This window comes from Dipodomys merriami, unplaced genomic scaffold, assembly GCF_024711535.1.
Source record: "Dipodomys merriami isolate MVZ:Mamm:240054 unplaced genomic scaffold, mDipMer1.0.p SCAF_24, whole genome shotgun sequence".
In the NCBI taxonomy this organism is placed as follows: Eukaryota; Metazoa; Chordata; class Mammalia; order Rodentia; family Heteromyidae; genus Dipodomys; species Dipodomys merriami.
The window spans coordinates 24,331,820-24,358,251 of NW_027203826.1; the positions used below are offsets into that span (position 1 = coordinate 24,331,820).

At 37.9% G+C, this 26,432-nt stretch overlaps 1 protein-coding gene across 1 annotated transcript in view; it reads left to right on the plus strand.

Annotated features, from left to right (window-relative positions):
* Positions 1 to 22,910, plus strand: part of Rc3h1 (ring finger and CCCH-type domains 1) — a 71,109-nt gene extending 48,199 nt beyond the window's left edge. The window contains exons 12-20 of the mRNA XM_070034438.1: positions 3,069 to 3,439; positions 3,850 to 4,017; positions 5,612 to 5,764; positions 12,572 to 12,785; positions 13,941 to 14,031; positions 14,150 to 14,282; positions 17,605 to 17,772; positions 19,029 to 19,144; positions 21,334 to 22,910. Coding sequence (XP_069890539.1) covers positions 3,069 to 3,439; positions 3,850 to 4,017; positions 5,612 to 5,764; positions 12,572 to 12,785; positions 13,941 to 14,031; positions 14,150 to 14,282; positions 17,605 to 17,772; positions 19,029 to 19,144; positions 21,334 to 21,484 — 1,565 coding nt within the window. The 3' untranslated portion in view covers positions 21,485 to 22,910. The remainder of the gene's footprint in view (positions 1 to 3,068; positions 3,440 to 3,849; positions 4,018 to 5,611; positions 5,765 to 12,571; positions 12,786 to 13,940; positions 14,032 to 14,149; positions 14,283 to 17,604; positions 17,773 to 19,028; positions 19,145 to 21,333) is intronic.
* Positions 22,911 to 26,432: the final 3,522 nt, after the last annotated feature.

Sequence of the window (26,432 nt, forward strand, 5' to 3'; positions counted from 1 at the left end):
CACTTGAGCCACTGCGCCACTTCTGGCCTTTTCTGTTTATGTGGCACTGAGGAATCAAACCCAGGGTTTTATACATGCTAGGCAAGCACTGTACCAGTAAGCCAAATTCCAGCCCTCTTCATATATTTATGTAAACAATGTCACTCATCTAAACCATTGAAATTTGCTGATTATAAGCAGAATATATTCTGACCAGAACTTTCTACGTGAATGGAAAAAAAAATAGTATGTAGCTGATAAAAATGCACAATCTATTTTTTCTTTTTAATTATCATTATTTTTCTAGGCACTATAATATATATGAACAAAATGCTGCATACCTAACAAAGAATAGGAAACCATTAGGTGGTATGTGTTTGTATACACCTGTAATCTCATCACCTAGATATCAAGTAACTTACATAGTGATACACTCTCTTGAAAAGAAAACAACAAAAATAGAAAACTGTATGCATAGGTAGTACATACATATGTGAAAGATTGATTCGTCAATTTTGGTAGCTAGTAATACCTTAAGAAATTGACTGTGGGACTCAAAAGAAATCATTGGAAATTTGAGGAATCAAAAGATATCATAGGACCACATGCTGGGATTACATTGCTGTAATCCCAGGATTTGGGAGACTGTGGCAGAAGGATTGGAGGTTCTAGGCCAGCCAGGATAGTGAGAAAACTATTCCAAATAGACGAATTTGGAGTAGAAAGATTAGCATCTAGAGTTAAGTGGGGAGTTAGAAACCTCTTAATCACTGGGCACTGGTGGCTCACACCTGTAATCCTGGCTACTCAGGAGGCTCAGATCTAGGGATTGAGATTTAAAGCCAGCCTAGGAAGGAAAGTCTGTGAGAGTCTTACCTCTAATAAACTACCCCAAAAGCTGGAAGTGGAACATGGCTTAAATGGTAGAGCACTAGCCTTCAGCAAAAGAAACCCCAGGGACAGTGCCCCGGACCTGAGTGCAGACCCCAGGACTGGCACCAAAAAAAAAAAAAAAAAGCTCTTAATAATCAAGGTGTGATTATCCAAGCCTGGATTAGGATGATGAGAAAGGAGAAGAGATTTAGAAAACACACTCAACAAAAATTAGCCAGATTTAAAGTAAATGCAATGCATGTAGAGGGAAAAAATATCTGTGACTTAAGTTTTACATGTATAAATTATATGTAAAATAAACTCAAGGATTTAAAAACTGTCAGAGGAAATACATCTCATTTTTAATGTTTATTGATTAAAGATGTCTTCCGTTTACCTTCTTTGCAAAAGCATATCTTTTTAACTTTGAATCAGTTTCTCTATGTTCAAAAGAATAGTTTTTAATTGATACATTACTAATATATGCAAAGCAATAAAACTTGATTTTATCTTTCTTGTGGCAATCCATTACCTGAGAAATTTCAGTTATTTTTGTTGAGATGGCTAGTGTGTAAAACCGTATCAGTAGCAGTTCAATTGCAGATAACAAAGCAAAATGAAGCAAAGCTACATTAAGCAAAATGAAGTGTAGGATTTGGGCTACTTAAAATATTAGAAGTAGGGCTGGGAAGGTGGCTCAGTAGTAGAGTGCTTGCCTTGCATGCATAAGGCCATAGGTTCGATTCCTCAGCACCACATAAACAGAAAAAGCCAGAAGCGATCTTACTATGGCTCAGGTGGTAAAGCATTAGCCTTGAACTTAAGCGCTGAGGGACAGTGCTCAGGCTCAGAGTTCAAGCCCCATGACTGACAAATTGTGTGTGTGTGTGTGTGTGTGTGTGTGTGTGTGTGTGTGTGTGTGTGTGTGTGTGTGTGTGTGTGTGTGTGTGTGTGTGTGTGTGTGTGTGTGTGTGTGTGTGTGTGTGTGTGTGTGTGTGTGTGTGTGTGTGTGTGTATTAGCAGTTAAAGCAGGCCCTCAGGAATGAGCTTAAGGAAAACACTATACAACTAGCCCAAAAGTTAATACATTCCAGTGATGAAACAGAATTAGAAAATTCCTGTCCTGATAATCATATAAAATAATATTTTATGAAATGAGCAGTCTTTAGTTGTCATTGTTACTGTTTTTTGTTCTTTTTTCCTTTTGTATTGTTTGTTACTTTGTATTTAGGAGGGTAAGAGAGGGCACATAAAAAGTAGAACAAGAATGGACAAATATAACAGTGATACTCAGCAGATACTATGTAGAAAATGAACTGGATATCTTTGTGGGTTTTTTTGTTTTTGTTTTTTTGTCTTTTTTTGGGTCCGGTCATGGGGCCTGAACTCTGGGCTTGGGCGCTGTCCCTTAGCGATTCAGCTCAAGGCTAGCACTCTACCACTTGAGCCACAGTGCCACTTCCGGCTTTTTTTTCATTTTTGCTTATGTGGTGCTTGGGAATTGAACCCAGGGCCTCAGGCATGCAAGGCAAGCACTCTACCACTGAGCCACCTTCCCAGCCCCTGAACTGGATATCTTATGGATGGGGACAGGAGGGAAAGATAGGGAGAGAGCAACTGAAGGGAAAAAATGGTTCAAAAAATTGTACTGATTGTACCTGATTCATGTAACTGTAACCTCTCTATCAACTACACAATTAAAAAGAAAGAAAACTTCTGTCCTGCTAGTTCATGCAGAATCTAGAATCTAGAAATTGAGAAGCTACTGCCTAAGTGATATCTCAAAAACTTTAGAGCCAAATAGTAGTTACTAGATCTGCACTAGCAAAAAAAGACCTTTTGTGGGATAAAATGATGGGACCCTACCTTTCAAGCATAAAGAGCCAATCTACTATTGTAGACTATAAATAGAGTGTTTTTCAATTATTTTGAAGATTCTTTTGCGGGGGAGTTAGGGAGGGTAATTATTGGACTAGGGTCTCAGGCTTGAACCTAGGCCATTGCATGTTAGGCAAGTACTGACATACACCTTTGGCCCTAACAATGGCTTTTGTTTGTTATTTCTCATAAAGTAACCTAACTAAGGTAGAAGAAAGTTCTGAGAATATATCTAGATTATTAATATTTCAGTGTTTTAGAACTTTACAAAGAAGAAACATCCTTATATAGAAAAAATAGATTGGCTTATTGTTGTTTCTGGTTCTTTTATTGCACAGGTATGTACTATACTCCACCACCACAATGTGTGTCCCGTTTTGTCCGACCTCCACCATCTGCTCCTGAACCTGGTCCTCCCTACTTGGATCATTATTCACCCTACCTCCAAGATCGTGTCGTAAACTCTCAGTATGGCACACAACCACAACAGTACCCACCTATGTATCCACCTCACTATGATGGCCGTCGAGTATACCCTGCTCAATCTTATACAAGAGAGGAGATTTTCCGAGAAAGCCCCATACCTATTGAGATTCCACCTGCAGCAGTACCATCCTATGTACCAGAATCCAGAGAAAGATACCAGCCTGTGGAGGGTTACTATCCAGTGGCTCCTCATCCAACCCAGATCAGACCTTCATACCCCAGAGTATGCTGTATTTTTTTTTCTTACTCCATAGACTTAATTGCTTATTGTGATGTCTTTCTGCTTTTTTTTTTTTTTACAGTAGTGTAACCCTTCACTCAGTTTTTCTTTTAAGTTTTCTTTTTAATCTTTCCAAAATTTGAGTAGGTTATTTATTTTTAAAACTACTAATAGAAATAAGTTTGTGTAGTTTATTTGGTTAGTTTTATTACTAATTTTATATGTCTTGAGAAAATGATGATCTCTAGCCAAGAAAAACTTAAATTTACCTCTTTGGGAGATCTTGAATCTAGTTTTAGTGGGGTTTTTTTTTTCTTTTTGTTCTTTTAAGATAGGTTAACTTCTATATATGCTTAATGAATTAATGTATTCTGAAATTTTTTGTCAATTTTAACTTACCTTTCCAATTTCAGGAACCTCCGTATAGTCGACTTCCTCCTCCTTCACAACCCCACCCTAGTCTAGATGAGCTACATCGAAGAAGAAAGGAAATAATGGCTCAACTAGAGGAAAGAAAAGTTATCTCTCCACCTCCTTTTGCACCTTCACCAACATTGCCTCCCACATTCCATCAAGAGGAAGTAAGCACATCATCAGTTTGTGTCCTATTTACCCATTTCAAAGTTATGAAGATCCTGTTTTCTTCCAAGGGTTAATTACTTGGTTTCACAATCAGATCTGCAATTCCTTTAGAACTGATTTTTATATAAACTATATTAGAAGTTAAAGTTGATGTTTTTTTTCATAAGGATATCTTACTAGTCTACCATTTAGTGATCTGAGCATCCTTTCCTCAGTGTCCTACCATTGGAGCTACGGCCCCACTTCCGGCTTTTTCTGTTTATGAGGTGCTAAGGAATCTAACCCAGGGCCTCATGCATGCAAGGCAAGCACTCTACCACTGAGCCACCTTCCCAGCCCCTGTTTTTATGTTTAATGTATATCAGGTATCCATGAATATGATGTATTCGTCAGTCCATTTATTTGAATGATTAAGGTTTTTTGAAACTATTTTAAATGAGAATCTCTTGAATTCTGGGCCTGGGCACTGTCCCTGAGCTCCTTTTGCTCAAGGTTAGCACTCTCCCACTTGGGCCACAGCGCCACTTCTGACTTTTTGGAGAGAAGAGTCTCACAGACTTTTGTGCCTAGTCTGGCTTCAAACCATGATCCTCAGATCTCAGCCTCCTGAGTAGCTAGGATTACAGGCATGAGCTACCAGTGCCTGGTTTGAAATTTTATGTTCTATTTGTTATTACGATAAGAAAAGTCTTGTTTGTTTGTTTTGGTGCTGGTACCAGGGTTTGAACTCAATGGCTTTCCCCACACTCTTGGTTTATTTGCTAATGACTGGTGTTCTGCCACCTGAACCACACCTTTTACCTCTAGCTTTTTGCTAGTTAGATTGGAGATGAGAGTCTCTCAGGTTTATCTGTCTGGGCTAGTTTCAAACCACAATCCTCAAATCTCTGCCTTCTGTGTAGCTATGATTATAGGTCTGAGGCCCCTGGTACTGAGCAGGAATCTTACCTTTTAACATCATGAGTCAACCTACAGATTAGAATATTTTCAACATATGAATTTTTGGCTGGTTACAGTGGTGTACTCTTGTAATCACAACAGGAAGTCAGGTCAGCCTAAATTACATAGAGTGACCCCCATTTCTTTTTTTTTTTTTCCTTCATAACTCAGAGTGACCCCATTCCTTTTTTTTTTTTTAATGCTATTGACAGAAATATGAGTTAACGACTTGATATGTCATCATTTATTATGGACAACATTTAAAATAGTTTTTAATGTTCTTGTTTTCTCGATGTTACTGAAAGAAACATTGGATTGAATCTAGCAAAACTATGGTCTAGTGCATGTTTGCTTAAATATTGTCTTCATCTGATGTAATGATAAGGAATACACAAACCTCCTCTCAGATCATAGCTTGAGTCATTAAAGGATAGTAGTGTTGTTTAAACCTGCCAGTAGCAAAATCTGGAAGCTAAAATTATCATTTTTCACTTATACTTTTCATAATCTCCAAAATCTGTTTTGACACTTAAAAGTCAAATAGCCATCATTATATTGCTTTAGTTTGATGTTCTAAGAATTTCTGTTTTCTCTGGCTTGTTATTCAGAGACCCGTTTCTTATTTTATTATTTTGTTTTTTTCTCCATCTATAGTTTTTGGATGAAGAATTGAAAGTAGCTGGGAAATACAAAGGAAATGACTATAGCCAATACTCTCCTTGGTCATGTGATACCATCGGCTCCTACATTGGAACCAAAGATGTAAAACCCAAAGATGTTATGGCAGCAGGGAGTGTGGAAATGATGGTATGTGTAATGGCTAACTCATAAATTAATACAAATTAAGATAAATTTGTACTCATTATAGTTTAGGCCATTAATAATTAAGCTTTTCTTGAAAGTTTCAGACCACAGTATATACTTGGCATTTGAATTGTATTAAACTATACAGTTCTTTTTTTCATTCAGACATAAGTCTTTTTATATTATCTATACAGAGAAGAGCATTTCTTATATTTCTGAACAATTAGTGATTTCCCAACATTTATGACTCAACTGGAATTATTTTATGTTTTTTTTTTTTTATGGTTGTTTTTGTTGTTGTTTTTTTTTTTTTGGTTGTTTTTGTTTTTGTTTTTGTTTTTTTTTGGTCCGGTCGTGGGGCCTGAACTCTGGGCCTGGGCGCTGTCCCTCAGCTCTTCAGTTCAAGGCTAGCACTCTACCACTTGAGCCACAGTGCCACTTCCGGCTTTTTTCTTTTTACTTATGTGGTGCTGAGGAATCGAACCCAGGGCCTTATGCATGCAAGGCAAGCACTCTACCACTGAGCCACCTTCCCAGCCCTGGAATTATTTTATATAATTAATGAGATCTTAGATTTCTTTGCCAGGTATACTATAAGTTTGAAGTTGAAACAACAAAGTTGAATCTAGTGAAGATATATTTCTTGAATCGTGCTTGTTAGCTGCTTACTACAAATAAGCTATATAAGATGCTGAAATATATTGTCCTCTTAGGGTTTTTTGTTTGTTTTTGTCAGTCATGGGACTTGAACTTAGGGCCTTGGCACTATCCCTGAGTTGTTTTGCTCAAGGCTAATACTCTACCACTTTGAGCCACAGCTCTACTTCTGGATTTTAAGTGCTTAATTGGAGATAGAGTCTCAAAGACTTTTCTGCCAAGGCTGGCTTCAAACTGTGATCCTCAGATATCAGCCTCTGAGTAGCTAGGAGTACAGGCATGAGCCACCAGTGCTCAGCTGACATTGTTTTGGTTTGGTTTGGTTTGGTTTTTATTGTAAAGAGGGGTTACAGTTTTATAAGTCAGGTAATGAGTACATTTTGTTTTGAACAGTGTCACCTCTTCCCTCGTTTTCTCCTAGTTTTCCCCCACAAGTTACATAGTTGGTTTTCAACATAGTGTCTAGTGAGTATCACTGCTGCATTAGGTCCTGTGCTTCCTTACCCTCCCCAAAATAGATAACGTATATACAAGACAAAAAATACAGAAATCAAAAACAGCAACAAAGGGGGATGGAGGGAAGGCAAAATAACAAAAACCTTTTGTTTCCATTTCTTGGAGTTCACTTTGATGACCATAGATATGATGACCATTTGATATGACCATTTTATATGGTCATATTCACATAGCTAGTAAGCCTTTGTGATCCTCTCCTAAGAATATCCTCCTTTGGTCTTATTGTATAAATGTTGAGTTCTATTTAGTTTATCATGCTCAAGTGTAATTTTTTTTCTTTTATCATCCATTGTGTTTGTTTACTTATAGATTTATAATTACTACAGATGAGGGAAACCATGTTTCTTTGGCTCTGGATTATTTTGCTTGATACAATTTTTTTTTCCAAATCTTTCAATTTCCTTACAAATGAGGCAATACCATGCTTTCTCATGGAAGCATAGAACTCCATTGTGTGTACATATCACATTTTCTTGATCCATTTGTCCTCTGAGGGGCAGCTGGGCTGATCCATATCGTGGCTATGGTAAACCAGGCTGTAATAAAGATAGTTGTGCTGGTAGTTTTAGTGTGGCCTGGTTTGTGGTCAATTGGATAAATGCCCAGGAGTGGAATTACTGGGTCATAGGGAAGCTCTGTGTTTAGCTTTTTGAGAAACCTACGTATTGCTTTCCAGAGTGATTGAACAAGTTTACAGTCCCACCAATAGTGTAGTGCTATTCTTGTTTGGCCATATCCTCACCAGCATCTGATATTGTTAAGGTTTTTTTTTTTAAATAATGGCCATTCTAACTAGGGTGAGATGGAATCTCAATGTTGCTATGATTAGCATTTCTTTTATGGCCAGAGATGTTGAACATTTCTTTGTATGTCTGTTAGCCATTTTTGTTTCTTCTGAGAAGTCTCTCTTTAAGTCTTTAGCCCATTTATTAATTGGGTTGTTTCTTTGCGGATTTGTTTTTGAGGATTTACTTTTTTAGCTCTAAGTATATTTAGGATATAAGGCCCTTGTCTGATGCATAGCTAGTAAAGATCTCCCATTCTGTGGACTTTCTATTTATCTTGCTAGCTATGTCATTTGCCATACAGAAACTCTTCAGTTTGATACAATCCCGTTTATCCTGTCTTTCTTAGATTTGTTGTAATTCTGGATCTTTGGAAGTTCCGACGTGTGCCTAGAAACCCTAGTGATTCCCCTATCCCTTCCTGTAATATTTTTATGGTATCTGGCCTTACATCGAGGTCTTTGATCCATTTGGAATTGGTTCTGTTGCAGGGTGATATATTAGGATCTAGCTTCAGTTTTCTGCAGTCAGTTTCAGTCAATTCTGCCAACAACATTTGTTGAAGAGGCTGTCTTTCTTCCATTGTGTGTTTTGGCTCCTTTATAAAGTATTGGGTGGCTATAGGTCTGTTGTTGGTTCATTTCTGGGTCTTCTGTCCCATTGGTCCTCAGGCCTATTGTTATGTCAGTACTAAGCTGTTTTATTACTGAAGCTTTGTAGTAGAGTTTGAAGTTTGGTATTGTCATTCGTCCAGCACTGTTCTTCCTGTTAAGGATTGTTTCTGATGTTTGGGGTCTTCTCTTATTTCATATGAATGTTTGGGTTGCTTTTTCTATATCATTGAAGAATGTTGTTGGGTATTGCACTGAATTTGTAGATAGCTTTGGGCAGTATTGTCTTTTTCATAATCTTAGTCCTTCCAGTACAGAAACATGAGAGATTTTTTCATGTTCTTAAATCTGCTTTAATTTTCTTTTTCATATTTTTTTAAAGTTTTCATATCTTTGAATCCTAGGGTTTTTGTTGTTGTTGTTGTTGTTGTTGTTTAAAACTATTACAAATGGAGTTACTTTCCTGATTTCAGTCTCATTGTTGGTATACAGAAAAGCTGATGATTTTTGTGGGTTAATTATATGCCCTGCTACTTTGCCAAACTTTTAGATAAGCTCAAGTAACTTGGGGGGAAGAATCTGTAGGGTTCCTTAAATATAGGATCATGTCATTTGCAAAGAGGCATAGTTTTACTGCATCTTTCCCTGTTTGGATCCCCTTTGTTTTTTTCTTGCCTTATTGCTCCTTTTCTATACCACAATACCCCTCTCCAAACAAAGTGAAGGTGTATATTGACAAGAGAATAGATGACATAGAAGGCAGAGTCTCAGGAATCAAAGACAGATTAAATATTATAGAGAAAGAGGAGACATTTATCCAGATCAAATCCAAGAGACAAAGGAGCTTGCAAGAACTTCAGGACTCAATCAGAAGACCTAATTTAAGACTGATAGATATTGAAGAAGATGAACAGGAGGAAGTGGGGGGAGGATGGGAAGGGATGGGAAGGGGAAACAAAGGAGGAGGCTACAATGCTTGATAAGAAATGTACTCATTATCTTGCCCATGTAATTGTAACCCCTCTGTACAGTATTTTCACAATAAAAATTTTAAAAAAAGAAGATGAACAGAAAGCATCTAATGGGATATCTTAACAGTTTAACAGAATTCTAGCAGACAACTTCCTGAACATCCAAAACGATAGGCCCATTCAGGCACAAGAAGCCTTTACAACTCCAAACAGATCAGGCCAGAAAATAACATCCCACCAACACATTGTGGTCTGCACAGGATCAATAGAGACCAAAGAAAGGATCTTTAAAGCTGTCAGAGAGAAAAGATTGATTACATATAATTGAAAACCAATCAGAATAACTACAGATTTCTCAGTCAAGACCATGAAAGCAAGGAGAACCTGGAATGAATACTGTACCCAGCAGAGCTCTCCTTCATAACCAAAAGACAGATAAAACAACATAATGAAGAAAAATTGAGCCAGTGCCAGTGGCTCACGCCAGTAATCCTAGCTACTCAGAAGGCTGAGATCTGAGGATCATGTTTCAAAGCTAGCCCAGGCAGGAAAGTTTGTGAGACTCTTATCTCCAGTTAATTACCAGAAAACCAGAAGTGGCACTGTGGCTCAAGTGGTAGAGCACTTGCCTTGTGCTGAGTTGCTGAGGTATAGCTCTCAGACCTGGAATTCAAGCTCCATAACCAACCAAAAAAAAGGAAAAGAAAAGAAAATTTGAAAACAATTTATCTCCACCAAACCAACACTAGAGGAGATACTCTAAAGATGTTCTACATGCAGAAAACCAACAAGAACATGATATTGGCAGAGAAAATGCCACTTACCAGAGAAACAGATAAATATAGCAAGAAAAGATGAGGCAAAGCCCCTAAGAAGATGGATAACATGGCAGGAGATACCAAACACTTCTCAGTTCTAACTCAATATTAATGGATGTAACTCTCCAATTAACGGCAAAATCTATCCATCTGTTTTCTTCAAGAGATACATGTTGCCAACAAAAACATAGTCTCAAGATGAAAGGCTAGAATAAAATCTTTCAAGCAAATGGCTCCCATAAGCAGGCTGAAGTAGCAATACTAATATCAGATATACTTCAAATTAAAATTAGTGTTGGGCGCCAGTGGCTCACACCTATAATCCTAGCCACTAGGAGGCTGAGCTCTGAGGATCACAGTTCAAAGCCAGCCCAGGCAAGTCCATGAGACTCTTATCTCCAATAAACCAGAAAACTAGAAATGGTACTATGGTTTGAGAGGTAGAATGCTAGCCTTGAGCTGAAGAGCTGAGGGACAGCATCCAGGCCCAGAGTTCAAGCCCCGTGACTGGGAAAATAAAATAGAATAGTGAGATGGGACAAAGAAGGATGTGACATACTAATAATGGAGTTTGCTTTTTAGTGAAGAGAACTAATAATACCAATGCTATCTAGTAATCCAGGCTTAAAGTATATCAGTATGTTATGTATTATTTACCTTTATATTTTTAAAAGAAATACAATATTCTCCTTCCTTTCCTGTCTAATCTCTCTCTCTTTTTTTTTTTTTCTGCCAGTCTCAGGGCTTGAACTCAGGACCTGGACACTGTCCCTGAGCTTCTTTTGCTCAAGACTAGCACTCTACCACTTGAGCCACAAGTGCCACTTCTGGCTTTTTCTTTTTATGTGGCACTGAGGAATCGAACCCAGGGCTTCATGTATGTTAGGCAAGCACTCTACCACTAAGCCATATTCCTAGCCCCTCTAATCTCTATCTTAAATGTAATAACACTGAATTAATTTCACTGTGCCTCCCTTGGTGACCTGAAACTTCTGTGCACAAATGATCTCCTACGTTTCACTGTGTAGTCCACTTTGTCCTCATAGTCATAATCTCATTAGAGCCATGAATGATTACCACACCCAACTTCATGCTACTGTCAAGCAATGTTGTGTTGCCTATTTATAAACTTCATATAAATTGTATACTTTAACTTGCATTTTACTCAGCATTGTCTGAGATATATCTATATTTGTACATTTATTTAGCTCATTGACATTAACTGCTATTATCAAAAACAGAATATGAATTACACAGTATATTATTTTCATATAACATGTATTCACTTTTATTAACAAATTATTAGGGCTCTTTTCACCATTATGTACAGTGTTATAATGAACATTTTTCAGGTCTCCCTTATGCACATGCATGCAAGTTATACCTGGAAGTGATATTGCTGGTCAGGCTCTGTGGAACATGCCTGTATTCCCAGCATTTGGGAAGTACTGTCAGGAGAATTTTGAGTTCCAGGCCAGAATGACTTGCATAGTGAGACCCTGTGAGCCAGAAAAAGAAAAGAAAGTAAAATATGCTTTGAAATTATTCTTTTTTGGGGGGGGGTGTCCAGTCATGGGGCCTGAACTCTGGGCTTGGGCGCTATCCCTCAGCTCTTTTAGCTCAAGGCTAGCGCTCTACCACTTGAGCCACAGCGCCACTTCGGCTTTTTTCTTTTTGCTTATGTGGTGCTGGGGAATGGAACCCAGGGCCTCATGCATGCAAGGCAAGCACTCTACCACTGAGCCACCTCCCCAGCCCCTGAAATGATTCTTAACCTTTACCATTGTTAATTCTAAAAACAAGTCTGGACTGGGAGTATAGCTCATGCTTGACTAGCACACTGTGAGGCTCTGGGTTCAATCCCTGGGACCATACTAGCCATACTAGCCTTTTTACTAGAATGAGATGAGGAGATAAGATTATATGGAAACCCTGGCCTTGTACTTGGTTTACAGAAAGGGTACATTAAAATAACATAAGAAGGGGGGACATAGAGGGAGAGATGAGAAGGGATGGTAAGGGGAAACAAAGGAGGAGGCAACAATGTTTGATAAGACATGTACTCATTACCTTGATCATGTAATTATAACCCCTCTGTATGGTATTTTCACAATTAAAAAAATAACATAAGTAGTAGTAAATAGAATTAATTACCTTAAATCCCTAAAGAACAAAGATTTTAGCACAGTCTAGATATAGTTAAGCTCCTGAATAGGTGGTGAAAGAAGTCTAACCTAGGATTTTTCAAATGTATGCATACAAGCTCTCTATGGATCTGTATATGTATGTATGCATAGCATGTATCTTTCTATCTATGTATTTATCTATAGCAACCTGTGCTTATATTCAATAATTAAAATATATTTCTTACAATGAATGGTCAGTAGTTAAAAAAAATACTTTATATGACAACCAACAACTAATGTAGACTGCTTGTTTGCTTCTTTATCAGAATTTGGAAAGTAAAGGTATGAGAGACCAGCGATTAGATTTTCAGAGACGAGCAGTAGAAAGCAGTGATGATGACCTCATTCCATTTGGAGATCGACCAACAGTATCTCGGTTTGGTGCCATCTCTCGAACTTCCAAAACAATATATCAAGGTGCTGGCCCAATACAGGCTATGGCACCTCAGGGAGCTCCCACAAAATCTATTAACATTTCAGGTAAGAATCTTAGAAGTAAGCTGATTGAGAAGGTTCTTATTTGTGAGTCCCAATAAAACCTTTCTTCCTCATTATCAATTCTTTCAAGAATCTTACAACGCAGAGTGGGATGTGGTGGTATACATCTGTACAAGCTACTCAGGAAGTGGACACAAAAGTGTCACAAATTTGCTTCTGCCTTGAGCAAAATTTGGCTTGAAACTTAAAGTCAAAAACAAAATACAAAGCTGCGTACCAGTGGCTTTTGCCTATAATCATAGCTAGTCAAGAAACTAAGATTGAGAGGATTAAGGTTTGAAGCTAGCCCAAGAAACTTTTGTCTCCAAAACTGGAAGCAATGGCTGAAGTGGTAGAGAGCTACGTTTTATAAACTTTCAGAGGTAAAAAACAGGACATATATATGAAAAAGTGAGAATAATGTTGAACTTCTAGGCAGAATTCTGATGCCTACAAGGTTGCCTATCACAAACAGAAAATAAAAGGGCTACAGGCGAAAAAGCATGATAAAGTACAGCAGTGGAGGGCACCAGCTGCACCAGACATTTATGAAAGTGATCTGTGCAACTCATGGGTGGAGATGGGAGAGAGGGCATGGGAGAGAATGAGGAAACAGATGACACTGTGCAAAAGAAAAATGTACTTATTTCTAGATGTATGTAAAAGTAACCCTGCTGTATATCACATCTAAAACAACAATAAAGTAAATTGAAAAGAGTGCGGGGGTAGGAGGGAGCTGTGAGTGTAAGTAGAAAAGTGCTTGCCTAGCATGTGGGAAGCCTTGAGTTTTGCTCTACCCAAAAATACTATTAGGTAATAGGAAGAAAAAAATCATATAAGGCAGTAATTTCTAAGCCTTTTCTTACAAGAGAGGTATATATAACCCAGAGAAATGTTAGGAGTTAAAAATGTCAATATAAAGATTTTCTGTGTTTTTTTCTTTAAATAGCTTTATTACTTTATTAAAATAATGCATTCTCAATATAAAATTCAAACAGGAAAAATACCACAATTGACAGTTTGGTGGGGGATGAAACAAGTATCAACTATCTTTTTAGACATCTGTGTGTGCAGTACATGTATGCCTTTTAGGTTATGTTTCCCTTAGAAGAAGAGTCAAATCTCTGAATTATGTCTCAAGAAATTACTCTCTTATAGATTACAGTCCATATGGAACCCATGGAGGCTGGGGAGGTTCTCCATATTCACCTCATCAAAACATACCTACTCAGGGACACTTCAGTGAGAGGTACAAGTCCTACATGTTATTTGTACAAGTATTTGAAATTATTATTTTATTTTTCTGATGAATAATGTATTCACAAAAGAAAACTCAAATTTACTTCATGTTTTCCTTCTTACCAAAGGGAGAGAATATCCGTATCAGAAGTGGCTAGTCACGGGAAACCCCTTCCATCTGCTGAGAGGGAGCAACTACGACTAGAATTGCAGCAACTGAACCATCAGATTAGTCAGCAGACCCAACTTCGTGGACTAGAGGTACCAACTTAAGAGTTCTTTATTCCAAGTGTTTGGGTATGATTGGTTGGTTGGTTGGTTTTGAGGAGGTTTTGTTTCTTTTTTTTTTTTTCTTTTGAGACAGGGTCTTGCTATATTACTCCAGGTGACTAAGAATTCACATTCTTCTTGCCTTTACCTGCTCAGGACTGCCCAGTTCTTGTTTGAGATATAGGATTTTACTATGTGATCCCAGGCTACCCTCAAACTCAGGATCCTCCTGCCTCTGCCTCCTGAGTATAGACACACTCAGCTTTCTTGTGCGAAGTTTTAAAGTGTTCTCAGAAGGTTTTTTTGTTTTGTTTTGTTTTTTTTAATTTTGTTTGTTGGGGTTTTTGGGGGCTGTACTGTGGATCCAACACAACAGAAAGGAACTAAACTACATCTCCAGCACCTTTAATGAAGGAATCTTTGAAAGTTACTAATAGGTATTTGTTCTTCAAAGAATTTAGTAATGACTTCAATTCTGAGAAAACAGGTAACCATTATTATTTGAAAATATAAAACAGTTTAAGGTAAATAGTACTTATCAGTGAATGATTTTAGCTTGAATTTTTTTAACTATTTTTTTTCTTTTCTTTTCTGGTACTGGGGATTGAACCCAGGACGTTGCACTTGCGAGACAAGCCACTGAGCTACACCCCAGCCCTTAAATTTTTTATTTTGTTTCTTGTATTTCCTTTACTCGTCAGCTTATATATAAGTAATTAAAAAACAGAAGCTTAGCCAGGCATCAGTGGCTCATGCCTGTAATCCTTGTTACTCAGAAGGGTATGAGGATCTTGGTTTAACTAGCCTGGCTAGGAAGCTCTTCTCTCCAATTAACTACTTCTCTACCCCCACCCCCACCCCACCAAAAAAAAAAAAAAAAAGGCCAGAAGTGAGCACTCAGTGGAAGAATACTTTTGAGCATGAAAACTCAAGGATTGTGCCCAAGCCCAGAGTTCAAGCCCCACGACCGACAAAAAAGAAAACATGATCCATATGTAATATGAATAACAGTTGTATCCCTGATAGTTATGTTAGGCAGGTGATATTGGCACATCCCCCACCTTCCTTTTTTTTTTTTTTTTTTTTTTTTAAGGTACTAGAGTTTCCTATGACCTCTCACCTGCTAGGCAAGTGCTCTGTCACACTAAGCTGTATCTACCATCCTTGTACCCTTTCTTTATGATTGAATATGAGTTTTTCCTATCCTGATGGCACATACCTGTAATCCCAGCACTTAGAGGGTCTAATTCAGTGGGTTAATGAGGTAAGGCCAGCCTGGGTTACATTGTGAGACTTCAAAAAAAAAAAAACAAAGGTACATTGCTTATGTCAGTAAGATTCAGATCTTTGTTCCCATAAGGTATATTACTCAACTTTGAAGTCATGGCTTTTTGCATCACTGTAGTCATGGAGGTAGGATGTCTTTGTGGTTCTGTTGGCTGTCAGCAAGGCAAAAAGAATTACTCACACAGGAGCCTGGGGTGTGCAAAAATCAAGGCTGTTGCTCAGCCTAATGCAAAGACTTAAGAAACTAAATAGAGGACTCAACTGTAGAATATTGGAGAAAGTAGAGGTGTCTCACTGTCAAGTTGTGTAGATTAGTGAAGAATTAGGAACAAGCTAATTGTTTGAGCTTACCTTTCCATGCACTTTTGAGAACTGTACTATTTATTTATTTTTTTTAATGTGTATGCTAATATGGGGGCTTGAACTCAGAGTCTTGTACTCTTTTGCTTGGCTTTTTCTGCTCAAGGTTGACACACCATCACTTGAGCCATAGTTCCACTTCTGACTTTTTGCTGGTTTGTTGGAGTTAAGAGTTTCAGGAATGTTTCTGTGCTAGCTGGCTTCAAATCTCTCTCCCCAGATATCAACTTCCTGAGTAATTAGGATTACAAGCATCAGCCACCAGTGTGCATACTGAGTGCAGTTTTAGAGTTGGCAGCAACAGCACAGCCTTATGAGGAAACTATCCCAAGAAGATAGTTAGTCACAGAAATCAGATTTGGATTCTGAAAAATAAAGCTTCCATATTTCATGTAGAAGCATGTTCACCTTGTATATCTTAAGAGAGCCATGTGGTATGTCTGATAGGTTTTCTGAGTGTGTGTATGTGCCAGGATTGAGGCTTAAACTTGGGTCCTGGCCCCTGTCCCTGAGGTCTTTCACTGGAGGCTAGCATTCTACAGCTTGAGCCACCAGCTCTACCTCTGGCTTTTTGTGGTTAATTAAAGATAAGAGTCTCTTAGATTTTTCCTGCCCAGGCTAGCTTTGAACTGTGATTCTCAGATCTCAGCCTCCTAGGACTCCTAGCTAGGACTATAGGTGTGAGCCACCAGTGCCCAGTTATAAATTTTTTTTTTGTCAGTCCTGGGACTTGAACTCAGGGCCTGGGTGCTATCCCTGAGCCTCTTTGTGCTCAAGGCTAACACTACCACTTAAGCCACAGTACTGCTTCCAGTTTTTGAGTGGTTAATTAGAGGTAAGTCTCACTGGGACTTTTAAGTCTGGGCTGGCTCTGAACTGCAGTCTTTAGATCTCAGCCTCCTGAGTATCAGCTAGCATTATACCTGTAATCCGTGCCTGGCTTATAATTGACTTTCAAATAAAAAAAGTAATTCATGCCTAAGATGAAAGTGTTCTCCAAATTTAAATTCTATATTTTTCTTTTTTTTTTTCTTTTTTTTTTTTTTTTTTGTTGGTCGTGGGGCTTGAACTCTGGGCCTGAGTGCTGTCCCTCAGCTCTTCAGCTCAAGGCAAGTGCTCTACCACTTGAGCTACAGCGCCACTTCCAGTTTTCTGGTGGTTTATTGGAGATAGGAGTCTCACAGTCTTTCCTGCCCAGGCTGGCTTTGAACTGAGATCCTCAGATCTCAGCCTCCTGAGTAGTTAGGATTACAGGCGTGAGCCACCAGCGCCCAGCTCTATATTTTTCTTTAATTCAAATGATACTCATTTTATTTTGGGTCCGGTCTTGGGGCCTGAACTCTGGGCCTGGGCTCTGTCCCTCAGCTCTTCAGCTCAAGGCTAGCGCTCTACTACTTGAGCCACAGCGCCACTTCCGGCTTTTTTCTTTTTGCTTATGTGGTGCTGAGGAATCGAACCCAGGGCCTCATGCATTCAAGGCAAGCGCTCTACCACTGAGCCACCTTCCCAGCCCTCAAATGATATTCATAAAAGGGACTGTGTTTTACATTCGCATTACCTGGAGAATAATCCTTTAAGTCACTGTGGTCTAAAATTAGAACTGGTTATTCTGTGTATGGTATACACAATGTGTTGAACTGTGTTTGTGTTTGGTTTTATGCACTAGGCTGTTAGTAACAGGCTGGTGTTACAAAGGGAGGCAAACACCTTGGCAGGCCAGCCACAACCCCTACCACCTCCAAAATGGCCTGGAATGATCTCAAGTGAGCAGCTGAGCTTAGAACTTCACCAGGTGGAGAGAGAAATTGGGAAGAGAACCCGGGAACTAAGTATGGTAAGTATTATGGTGAGAAAAGAGCTGGAAAATAAAATAAAAGTCTTTATAGCTTTAGGGTTCCAGAATTACCTGGAGCTCTTCCAAGGTACTCAGAGATTCATATTTAGAATAATTCTTAGGAAGATGTGCCTCTCTGTTGTTGTTTTTTCACTTGCCTAATTCCCATTTGGTTTTAGTGTATTTGGAAATTCTGAAGCATCTGTTTAGCATACTATATAATTAAATGGAGTGTTTATTCTTTTGCAGTATTATGATATGGAAACATGTATTTACAAAATAACATCCTAGCTTTCACACCCTTCATTGATAACTTTTTTGTTGTTTTTTTGTGCTGGTCTTTGGGCTTAAATCAAAGCCTTGACATTGTTCCTCAGGTTTTTTTGCTCAAAGCTAGTTCTTTGCCACTAGAGGAACAGCTCTAATTCCAACTTTTTGGTGGATAATTGGAGTAAGAATCTGATAGAGCTAGGCACCAGTGGCTCATGCCTGTAATCCTAGCTACTCAGGAGGCTCAGATCTGAGGATCACAGTTCAAAGCCAGTCTGGGAAGGAAAGTCTATGAGACTCTTATCTCCCTCCAATAAACTACTTTAAAAAGCCAGAAGTAAGAGCTGGGGCGCTGGTGGCTCACGCCTGTAATCCTAGCTACTCAGGAGGCTGAGATCTGAGGATCGCGGTTCAAAGCCAGCCCGGGCAGGAAAGACTGTGAGACTCCTATCTCCAATAAACCACCAGAAAACCAGAAGTGGTGCTGTAGCTCAAGTGGTAGAGTGCTCGCCTTGAGCTGAAGAGCTGAGGGACAGCACCTAGGCCCAGAGTTCAAGCCCCACGACCGACAAAAAAAAAAAAGCCAGAAGTAGCACTGTGACTTAAGTGGTAGATCACTGGCCTTGAGCAAAAAGAACTCAGGGACAGCGCCTAGGTCCAGAGTTCCAGCTCTACAAACGTGGGGGGGCGGGGGGAATCTCACAGACTTTTCAGCCTAAGCTGGCTTCAAACCTCCATCTTCAGATCTCAGCCTCCTGAGTAGCATGAGCCACCAGCACCCAGCAATGACCACTTTTTGTGTGATGCAATTGACATTTTTTGAGGCATTTTTTATGTTAGTTTGATGAGTCTCCCTGTTACTTTTGTCTTTCTATAAAATTCAATAATATTTTTGAACCATTAGTTTATCTGTATTATGTGAATTTGGTCTATCCCATTAGTACTATTAAATAGAAGATAACTGGCTATGTTCTTCTCCATCAAAGGAGAACCAGTGCTCTCTGGACATGAAAAGCAAGTTGAACACAAACAAGCAAGCAGAAAATGGACAACCAGAACCCCAAAACAAAGTTCCAACCGAGGATCTTACATTGACATTCAGGTAAAGAAAGGAACATTTTTTTTAATAGTCTTATTGAATATTACCAAACCACACCAGGAAGCATCTACAAAATGTTTGGTTTTTAAAATTGTATGTTTCTGAGTATAAGGAGCAAAGAATATTTTTGCATAAATCCAGGAGTTGTAAAACTTATCTCAGGAGCAGACAGTATAGTGAGGAGCATGCTGGTAATACTAGCATCCAGGTTAGGGAGGAATTGAGACTTCAAGGCCAGCCTGTACTAAATAGGGAGACACATTCATGCATGCATGTGCGCACGCATGCACATGCACAGAAAAGGAAACCAAAAATGTATCCAGAGCTGAATTATTTGACAGTGAATAACTTTTTTCTCCTTGTTTTATTGTTGCTCATTTTGATGTTTGGGATTGAACTCAGTGTCTCTTGCTAATTACACACTCTACTACTAGGTTTTCTACTCAGCACCAACTCCTATTTGGTATGTAATAAAAGTAAGTTATAGATAATTGAAAATTTTGGAAAAAAACAAAATTAAAATGCCTTGTAAGCTGGATATTGATGGCACCTGCCTATAATCCTAGCTACTCAGGCTCTGAGGTCCTAAGGATCTCAGTTTGGAGTCAGTCTAGGTAGAAAAATCCATGCAACCTCATCTTCAAAATAACTAGCAAAAGGCCAGGCTGGAGGCATGGCTCAAGTAGTAGAGTGCCAGTTGAGCAAGCAAACTGAGCAAGCACAAGAACATCAGTTCAAACCCTAATGCAAGCAAAAAGAAAAAAAATAGCCAGGCGCTGGTGGCTCACACCTATTAAAATCCTAGCTACTCTGAAGGCTGAGAACTGAGGGTTATGGCTTGAAGCCAGTCCGGGCAGGAAAATTGCCAAGAGACTTACTTTTAATTAACTACAAAAAGCTGGAAGTAGAGCTGTGGCTCAAGAGGTCAAGCCTTACTTAGCCTTGAGCAAAAGAGCTCAGTGACAACACCTAGGCCCCAAGTTAAGCCCTGTAGGGACTTGAAGGGAGGGAAGGGGAAAGACAACCTGTAATTCTGATATCCAGAGGTAACCAATATTAATATCTTTCCTAGTTCCTTGTTTTTGCAAGCCCATCTACCTACTACCCCACACACTCTTAATTTTTAATTTGATCTATCATGTGTCATCAAGGATGTATGTCAACTATCATGAACAACTCTATGAGAAGTTATCGAGGCTGGGAAAGTGGCTTAGTGGTAGAGTGCTTGCTTAGCGTGCATGAGACCCTGGGTTCGATTCCCCAGCACCACATAAGCAAAAAGAAAAAAGCTGGAAGTGGCGCTGTGGCTCAAGTGGTAGAGCGCTAGCTGAAGAGCTGAGGGACAGCGCCCAGGCCCAGAGTTCAGGCCCCACGACCAGACCCAAAAACAAAAAAATAAAAAAATAAACAGAAAAGGCCAGAAGTGTCTCTGTAACTCAAGTGGTAGAGTGCTAGCCTTGAGCAAAAGAAGCTCAGGGACAGTTCCCAAACCCTGAGTTCAAATCCCAGGACTGGCAAAAAAAAAAATTATATATAATTCTTCTTAAGCAATTTTGAAGTTAGGGTTTGGGCTCTTTTAGATCCACATAATATCCTGAGTTCAAAACTATTTCCTGTATTAATAACCTACTAAATTAGAGGTCAGAATCTTTTTTTGTTTTGTTTTGTTTTGTTTTTGGGTCCGGTTGTGGGGCTGCACTCTGGGCCTGGGCGCTGTCCCTCAGCTCTTCAGCTCAAGGCTAGCGCTCTACCACTTGAGCCACAGCGCCACTTCCGGCTTTTTTCTTTTTGCTTCTGTGGTGCTGAGGAATCGAACCCAGGGCCTCAGGCATGCAAGGCAAGCGCTCCACCACTGAGCCACCTTCCCAGCCCCCAGAGGTGAGAATCTTAAAAGCCAAGTTATAAATATTTTAAGGTATGGGCCTTGCAAACTATGTTACAACACTTAGTCTACCCTGTATAGTATAAAAGGAGGAGTAAAAAATATATAAATAATGGACAGGCTGTTAAAACTTTGTCTGTAAAAGGAGGCAACCCAGCTATATGCTAGCATGAATGAGAAGCTGTAAAATTTGGCAGCTATTCATACTTTTCTTGTGTTCAGTGTTAAATCTCATTGTTTAACAATTTTATTCTGCTAAATGCTTTTTTCCTCTTTTACAAATTCCAACTACACTTTTTTCTCTTAACAGTGATGTTCCAAATGGATCAGCCTTGACACAAGAGAATATCAGCCTCCTGTCAAACAAGACCAGCTCTTTGAACCTATCAGAAGACCCTGAGGGAGGAGGGGATAACAATGACTCCCAGAGATCAGGAGTTACTCCCAGTTCTGCTCCCTAAAATATGGGGAGTCCTGCTTCTCTCTTCTACTCCTAATCAACTTGTGGGGAATAGGAGAGAAAGAACAAATGGATAACTTCTAAACTTTTTCTCTAAAGTAGTCAGAGAAATCCAGGAAAAGCACGGAGGCAGTGTGCACAAACACCACTACTAAACACACCCTGCACATAGTTCACATTCATGCATTTTTTAATTTAAAGAAAAAGAAAATTAGCAGTATCTGCAAGCAATTCAGATTAAATTTGTTTTTGTTCTGTGAATGAACTTTATTTTAATAACTTTGGACGCCTTGGATGCAGGGCTTTAAAAAAGAAGATATTATATATACACTCTGTTTGATTAATTGTATGATCTTAATGAAATAGGTTTTTCTTGTATTTTGGTATTATTACATACCCAGTGTATAATTCCTTACCCCCTAGTCCTTTCCATCTCTCACAACCTCATAAAGACAAAATGCACCAGTATTTGTAAGAATTCTGTGGTGCTTGAAAAACAGAGACAGTAATAGATTGAGTTATTAGAAAATGTGCAGCAAACTAAATTTTATTGGCACTTGCTGTTGGAATATTTTTTCCTTTCTGAATCACTAGCTTCATGGATGGATAGAAGGGTTTTTCTTATGACATTGAAAGTTGAAGGGGCATAGTTTCAGCTTTCTAGAGATATGTAATGATTTATTTTTAGTTCCCTATTTCTGTGTTAAGGCTTCTTTGCATTCTTTTATGTAATCAGAAAGCCTAGTCTGTGTTTGCATTGTTTGATTATTTAAGAATGAACTATAACTTGTTAACATTAAAAATACACATTGATGTATTCTCTGTGTTTCACTCATGGTTGAAAATTTGAAATTGTGCTTTACAAATTAAACTTTTACTGAAATACTGAAATGCCCCAAACTAGGACAATCAACCATGTTTAAAACTATAAAATATGAACTACCTGAATTTTAAGGAGAGTGTATGACTTGATTATTTGTTATTCCTTATAATTAATTAGTAGCAAAAACTATAAAAACCCTAAAATCAGTTTTCACAAACTTGGCTTTCCAGCATTAAGAAAGTTTCCTTCTGAAAATAACCCCAAAAAAAAGTACAGAGGATTTTTTAAAATTATTTAGTTCTGCTGCACATATTCTGATGCCATAGCTCTATATTTAACTAAGCCCATTTAAACTTGTTAAGTGGGGATTGTTTCATGTAATCACTCTCCCCTTCCCTCTGTTTATCTGATTTTTGGTTTCTCTTTCTAGATTATCTACTAAATCAGAAAGCACTGGTTATGTAATAAGTTTCTGCATTGCTTTGGTTGGGTAAAAGCAAAAGTTTATATTTTTCTTGTTTCTTGTGTTCTTAACCCTTAACTCCTGCTGAGGTCAGAACAACCTCAGTCTAAGCTCTGTATCCATCATACTGTTAACAGAAACAAGTGCGGGTGGGGGGTGGGAGGGGTAACTCAGTCCTGCCATTGCCTACCAGTAGGAGAGTCCAAACAGAACACTCATTTGAGTAGCGATTATTTAATTTGCCCAGTCAAGGCACCGTGTTTATATACTATTTCACATTGAATTTGATTATGCCCTACAGACCTGGCTGGTCAAGGATTTGATATACACATATTGGCTTGGGATTCGAGCTTTCTTTTTTATTTAAATAAAAATTTATATATATTATATATATACATATATACATAGCTATATCTGTATATATATTGGGTATGTTTTAAGGATTTCTTCGCATGAGCGCAGCTGTTGCGATAAAATGACTGATTGGGAGGTAGAAGCACTGAATGAAGGTGAGGCATTTTTCATTTGATGCAGACATTTCTCTTTTTAACATACATTCATTTGTTTTTTTATTTAATTTACTATAAACCCTCTTACAGTTATATTTTAAATACTCATTGTTGGGAGAAGGAAAGAAACTTTGGTTTTTTCTGACAGAATGTTAAAGAATTTCCATTTTTCTGCATAATTATACAAGGCAACATTATTGACCTGGAGCCTTCTATGCAGAGTTGGGCATGTAATCCTAAATTGTCAATGAAATTGATTTACTTTGGAAGTTGGAATTACTCTGGTATTAGAAAAGAACATAAGGTTGTTAATTTGCTGTACCTTTGAAGACCCCATACTCTGGAGAACTTGGTTAGGAAGGCAGAAGAGATGTATGCTATCCCATTGTGTCTGTAATTTAGCTATTTTAAATTCATCATTCTGCCTTACCTAATGGAATTTCTTAGTTTTGTTTTCCTAATGCTCACTTGTAGGTTTAGAAATTCAGTAAAACCCTCAAAGTTTGGGTATTTTTCCCCCTTTTCCTTTGTGACATATTTTGTGTTATAAAGAGCTAATAAAAGTAAGTGGCCTATGAGTACATAATTACTTGACTCTGCTTTTTAAAATCAGAATCAGAAAAGCATTGATTTATTTTCCTGGCTTTTAAATTTTATTTATGCTTATAGAAGCATTAAGAAGTGGGGCCGGTCAGTTAGGAAATGTAGTTTCTGTGCTTTTTGAGACAGGGTCTTGCCAAGTCGCCCAGGCTGACCTTGAACTCCAATCCTCCTGCCTCAGCTTCCTGAGTGCTAGGATTACAGGCATGTACCACCACACCTGAAAATCTTTGTTCTTATTTAAATGTTAATTTCTTTTGAAGATGACTGTATGCTTTGAACAGAATTTAAAGGTAAAACTTGTACATCTTACGTGAACAAGAACAGTTTTGAGAGGGATAAGATAGTGAATGATGAGCATTATGTTCATGCTTGTTTATTTAACAAAACCAGAATTCTATTGTGGTAAGGAATATAAAAATATTTAATCTTCATTCAAGGTGTCTCTGGAAAGGGTTGAAGATCTGACAGGACTTTTAGACTTTATTTCTTGTCTTCATGAGGTTCTTTTGCCTAATTTATAGATATTGTCACAAGATAGTAACTGCCAAGTATCTTGGATAATTTACAGAGCCTGAAATGACCAAAGAACCAGTACTTACTGTTTTTCTAATTAAAAGAAAGTTAATTATAGCTTAGGTTTCTAATATTATTATTTAAATGATTAGATACTATTCTTAATGTCAATTACAAATATTCAACTCTTCAGAATATTTAAAAATTGGTACAGCATTATTGTGGGTGATTCCCTTCTCTCATCTTATAGTTCATCCCTTCTCCTATTCTTTCCCATGTATTTATTATTTTGCCTAAAAAAGGAAATTTATAAATTCTTTACTACTTTGAATATATAATTCCATCAGATTTTCCATAGTCTTCAGCGTTGGAACTCAAAATTTAATTTTTAAGTTTTTCCACAATTGTCTCTTTTGTTTCTGACTCTTTTCCATTTTGCAGTTTCCCCTAGACTTACCCAATCTGTAACAGTAACAGTTTGCTGCCTCAAAACAGAGCATTCAAATGAATTCGCTTAGCCAATAACTTCTGTGAAGTTGCCTTTTCTAATGGTGTTATTACTCAGTGATGCACAAATGTGGTATTTGCCCTACTGGTAGGCAAACAAAGGTCTGGTAAATGGTAACCTGCTGTTTTCTTTAAAGGAGAGCCAAAGACTTGTGCTTAACTCTGTTTTGGTTTGGGGGTGGGAGGGAGTAGTAGCTGTTTTGATTATGAAATTTTTGTAGTATTTGTGAGTTGATTGTACTGTGTAGATCTGTCTAAAGTTAACTGTTAAAGTTAGCTACCCTTATAAAATACAAAAGGGATGCAAAGTCATCAGTTTTTCTAAAGCAGTACATATTATCTTTTGCAGCATTGTGTATGAATAAGTACCTCCCTGTCCTGTTCCCCTACTTTTATGGAGATGATCTTGTTACAATAACATCTTCTGTATCTTTGTTTTTTCACTTGTGCCTAAAGGACAATATATATTATCAGTATGGTTAAGTCAAAGGACTGAGTCATGGTCTTAAGCATGTTGCTGGTAAGAAATAACCATACTTAGTACATGTAAACATTATGTTCAGGTTTAGAGAAAAAGAGATTCTTTTCACTAAAAGTTGATATGGATGGATGTCTCACCATTTTTCCTCCACTATTTGCTCCTTTTAAAGAAATTAAGTGGAAGATTTTATATAAAGTCTCTCTCTAGAAACTACATATATAATGATGTGTATTATTAAAAGCAGTGGCCCAGTTACTTCTTAGAAAAAATTAGTAACCTATTTGTAAATTAGTGTTTATGTAGATTTTTATACACACAAAAAGTTCAAATGTGTTAAAATTTCAGTTGGTGATATATGGTATTAGTGTTACAAGGTGATCTCATCCCCTGAAAATAAAATAGTTACTGAACTTAAACAGATTTAACCTCAGCTCAGCACTGAGCAAACAAGCAATGTACTACTGCCATCTTTTCTGCATGCCTGTTTTGCTGATCTACATCTACATTTATTAAATATCTGCCTTGAACAGGTATGTTTTTAATATTTATTTGTTGCTTCAGCTCATCTTCATGAAATTTTTTTACTGAAATGACTTATTGGGAGTTGTAGGTGCATGGCAGTTAATATATATTTAAAATTCTCAATTCACCTTTTCTGAGCCACTTCAAAAAGAAAGCTGTTTTGTCAAAAGGTACTATTGTAATAATTTTATATTTGGATTTTTTAATTTTTTTTTTTTTTTTTTTTTTTTTTTTTTTTTTTTTTTTTTTTGTCAGATGTGGGGCTTGAATTGGGGCCTGGACACTGTTTTGTTGCTCAAGTCTAGCACTAACATTTTGAGCCACAGTGCCACTTCTGGTTTTCTGGTGGTTAATTACAGATAAGAGTCTCATAGACTTTCCTGCCTGGGCTGGCTTTAAACCTGATCCTCAGATCTCAGCCTCCTGACTGGAATTACAGGCATGAGGCACCAGCGCCCAGCAATATTTGGAATTTTATTATTTTATTTCTGTGATTGCTGAAGCTGTTTTCCTAAGTAACATATTCTA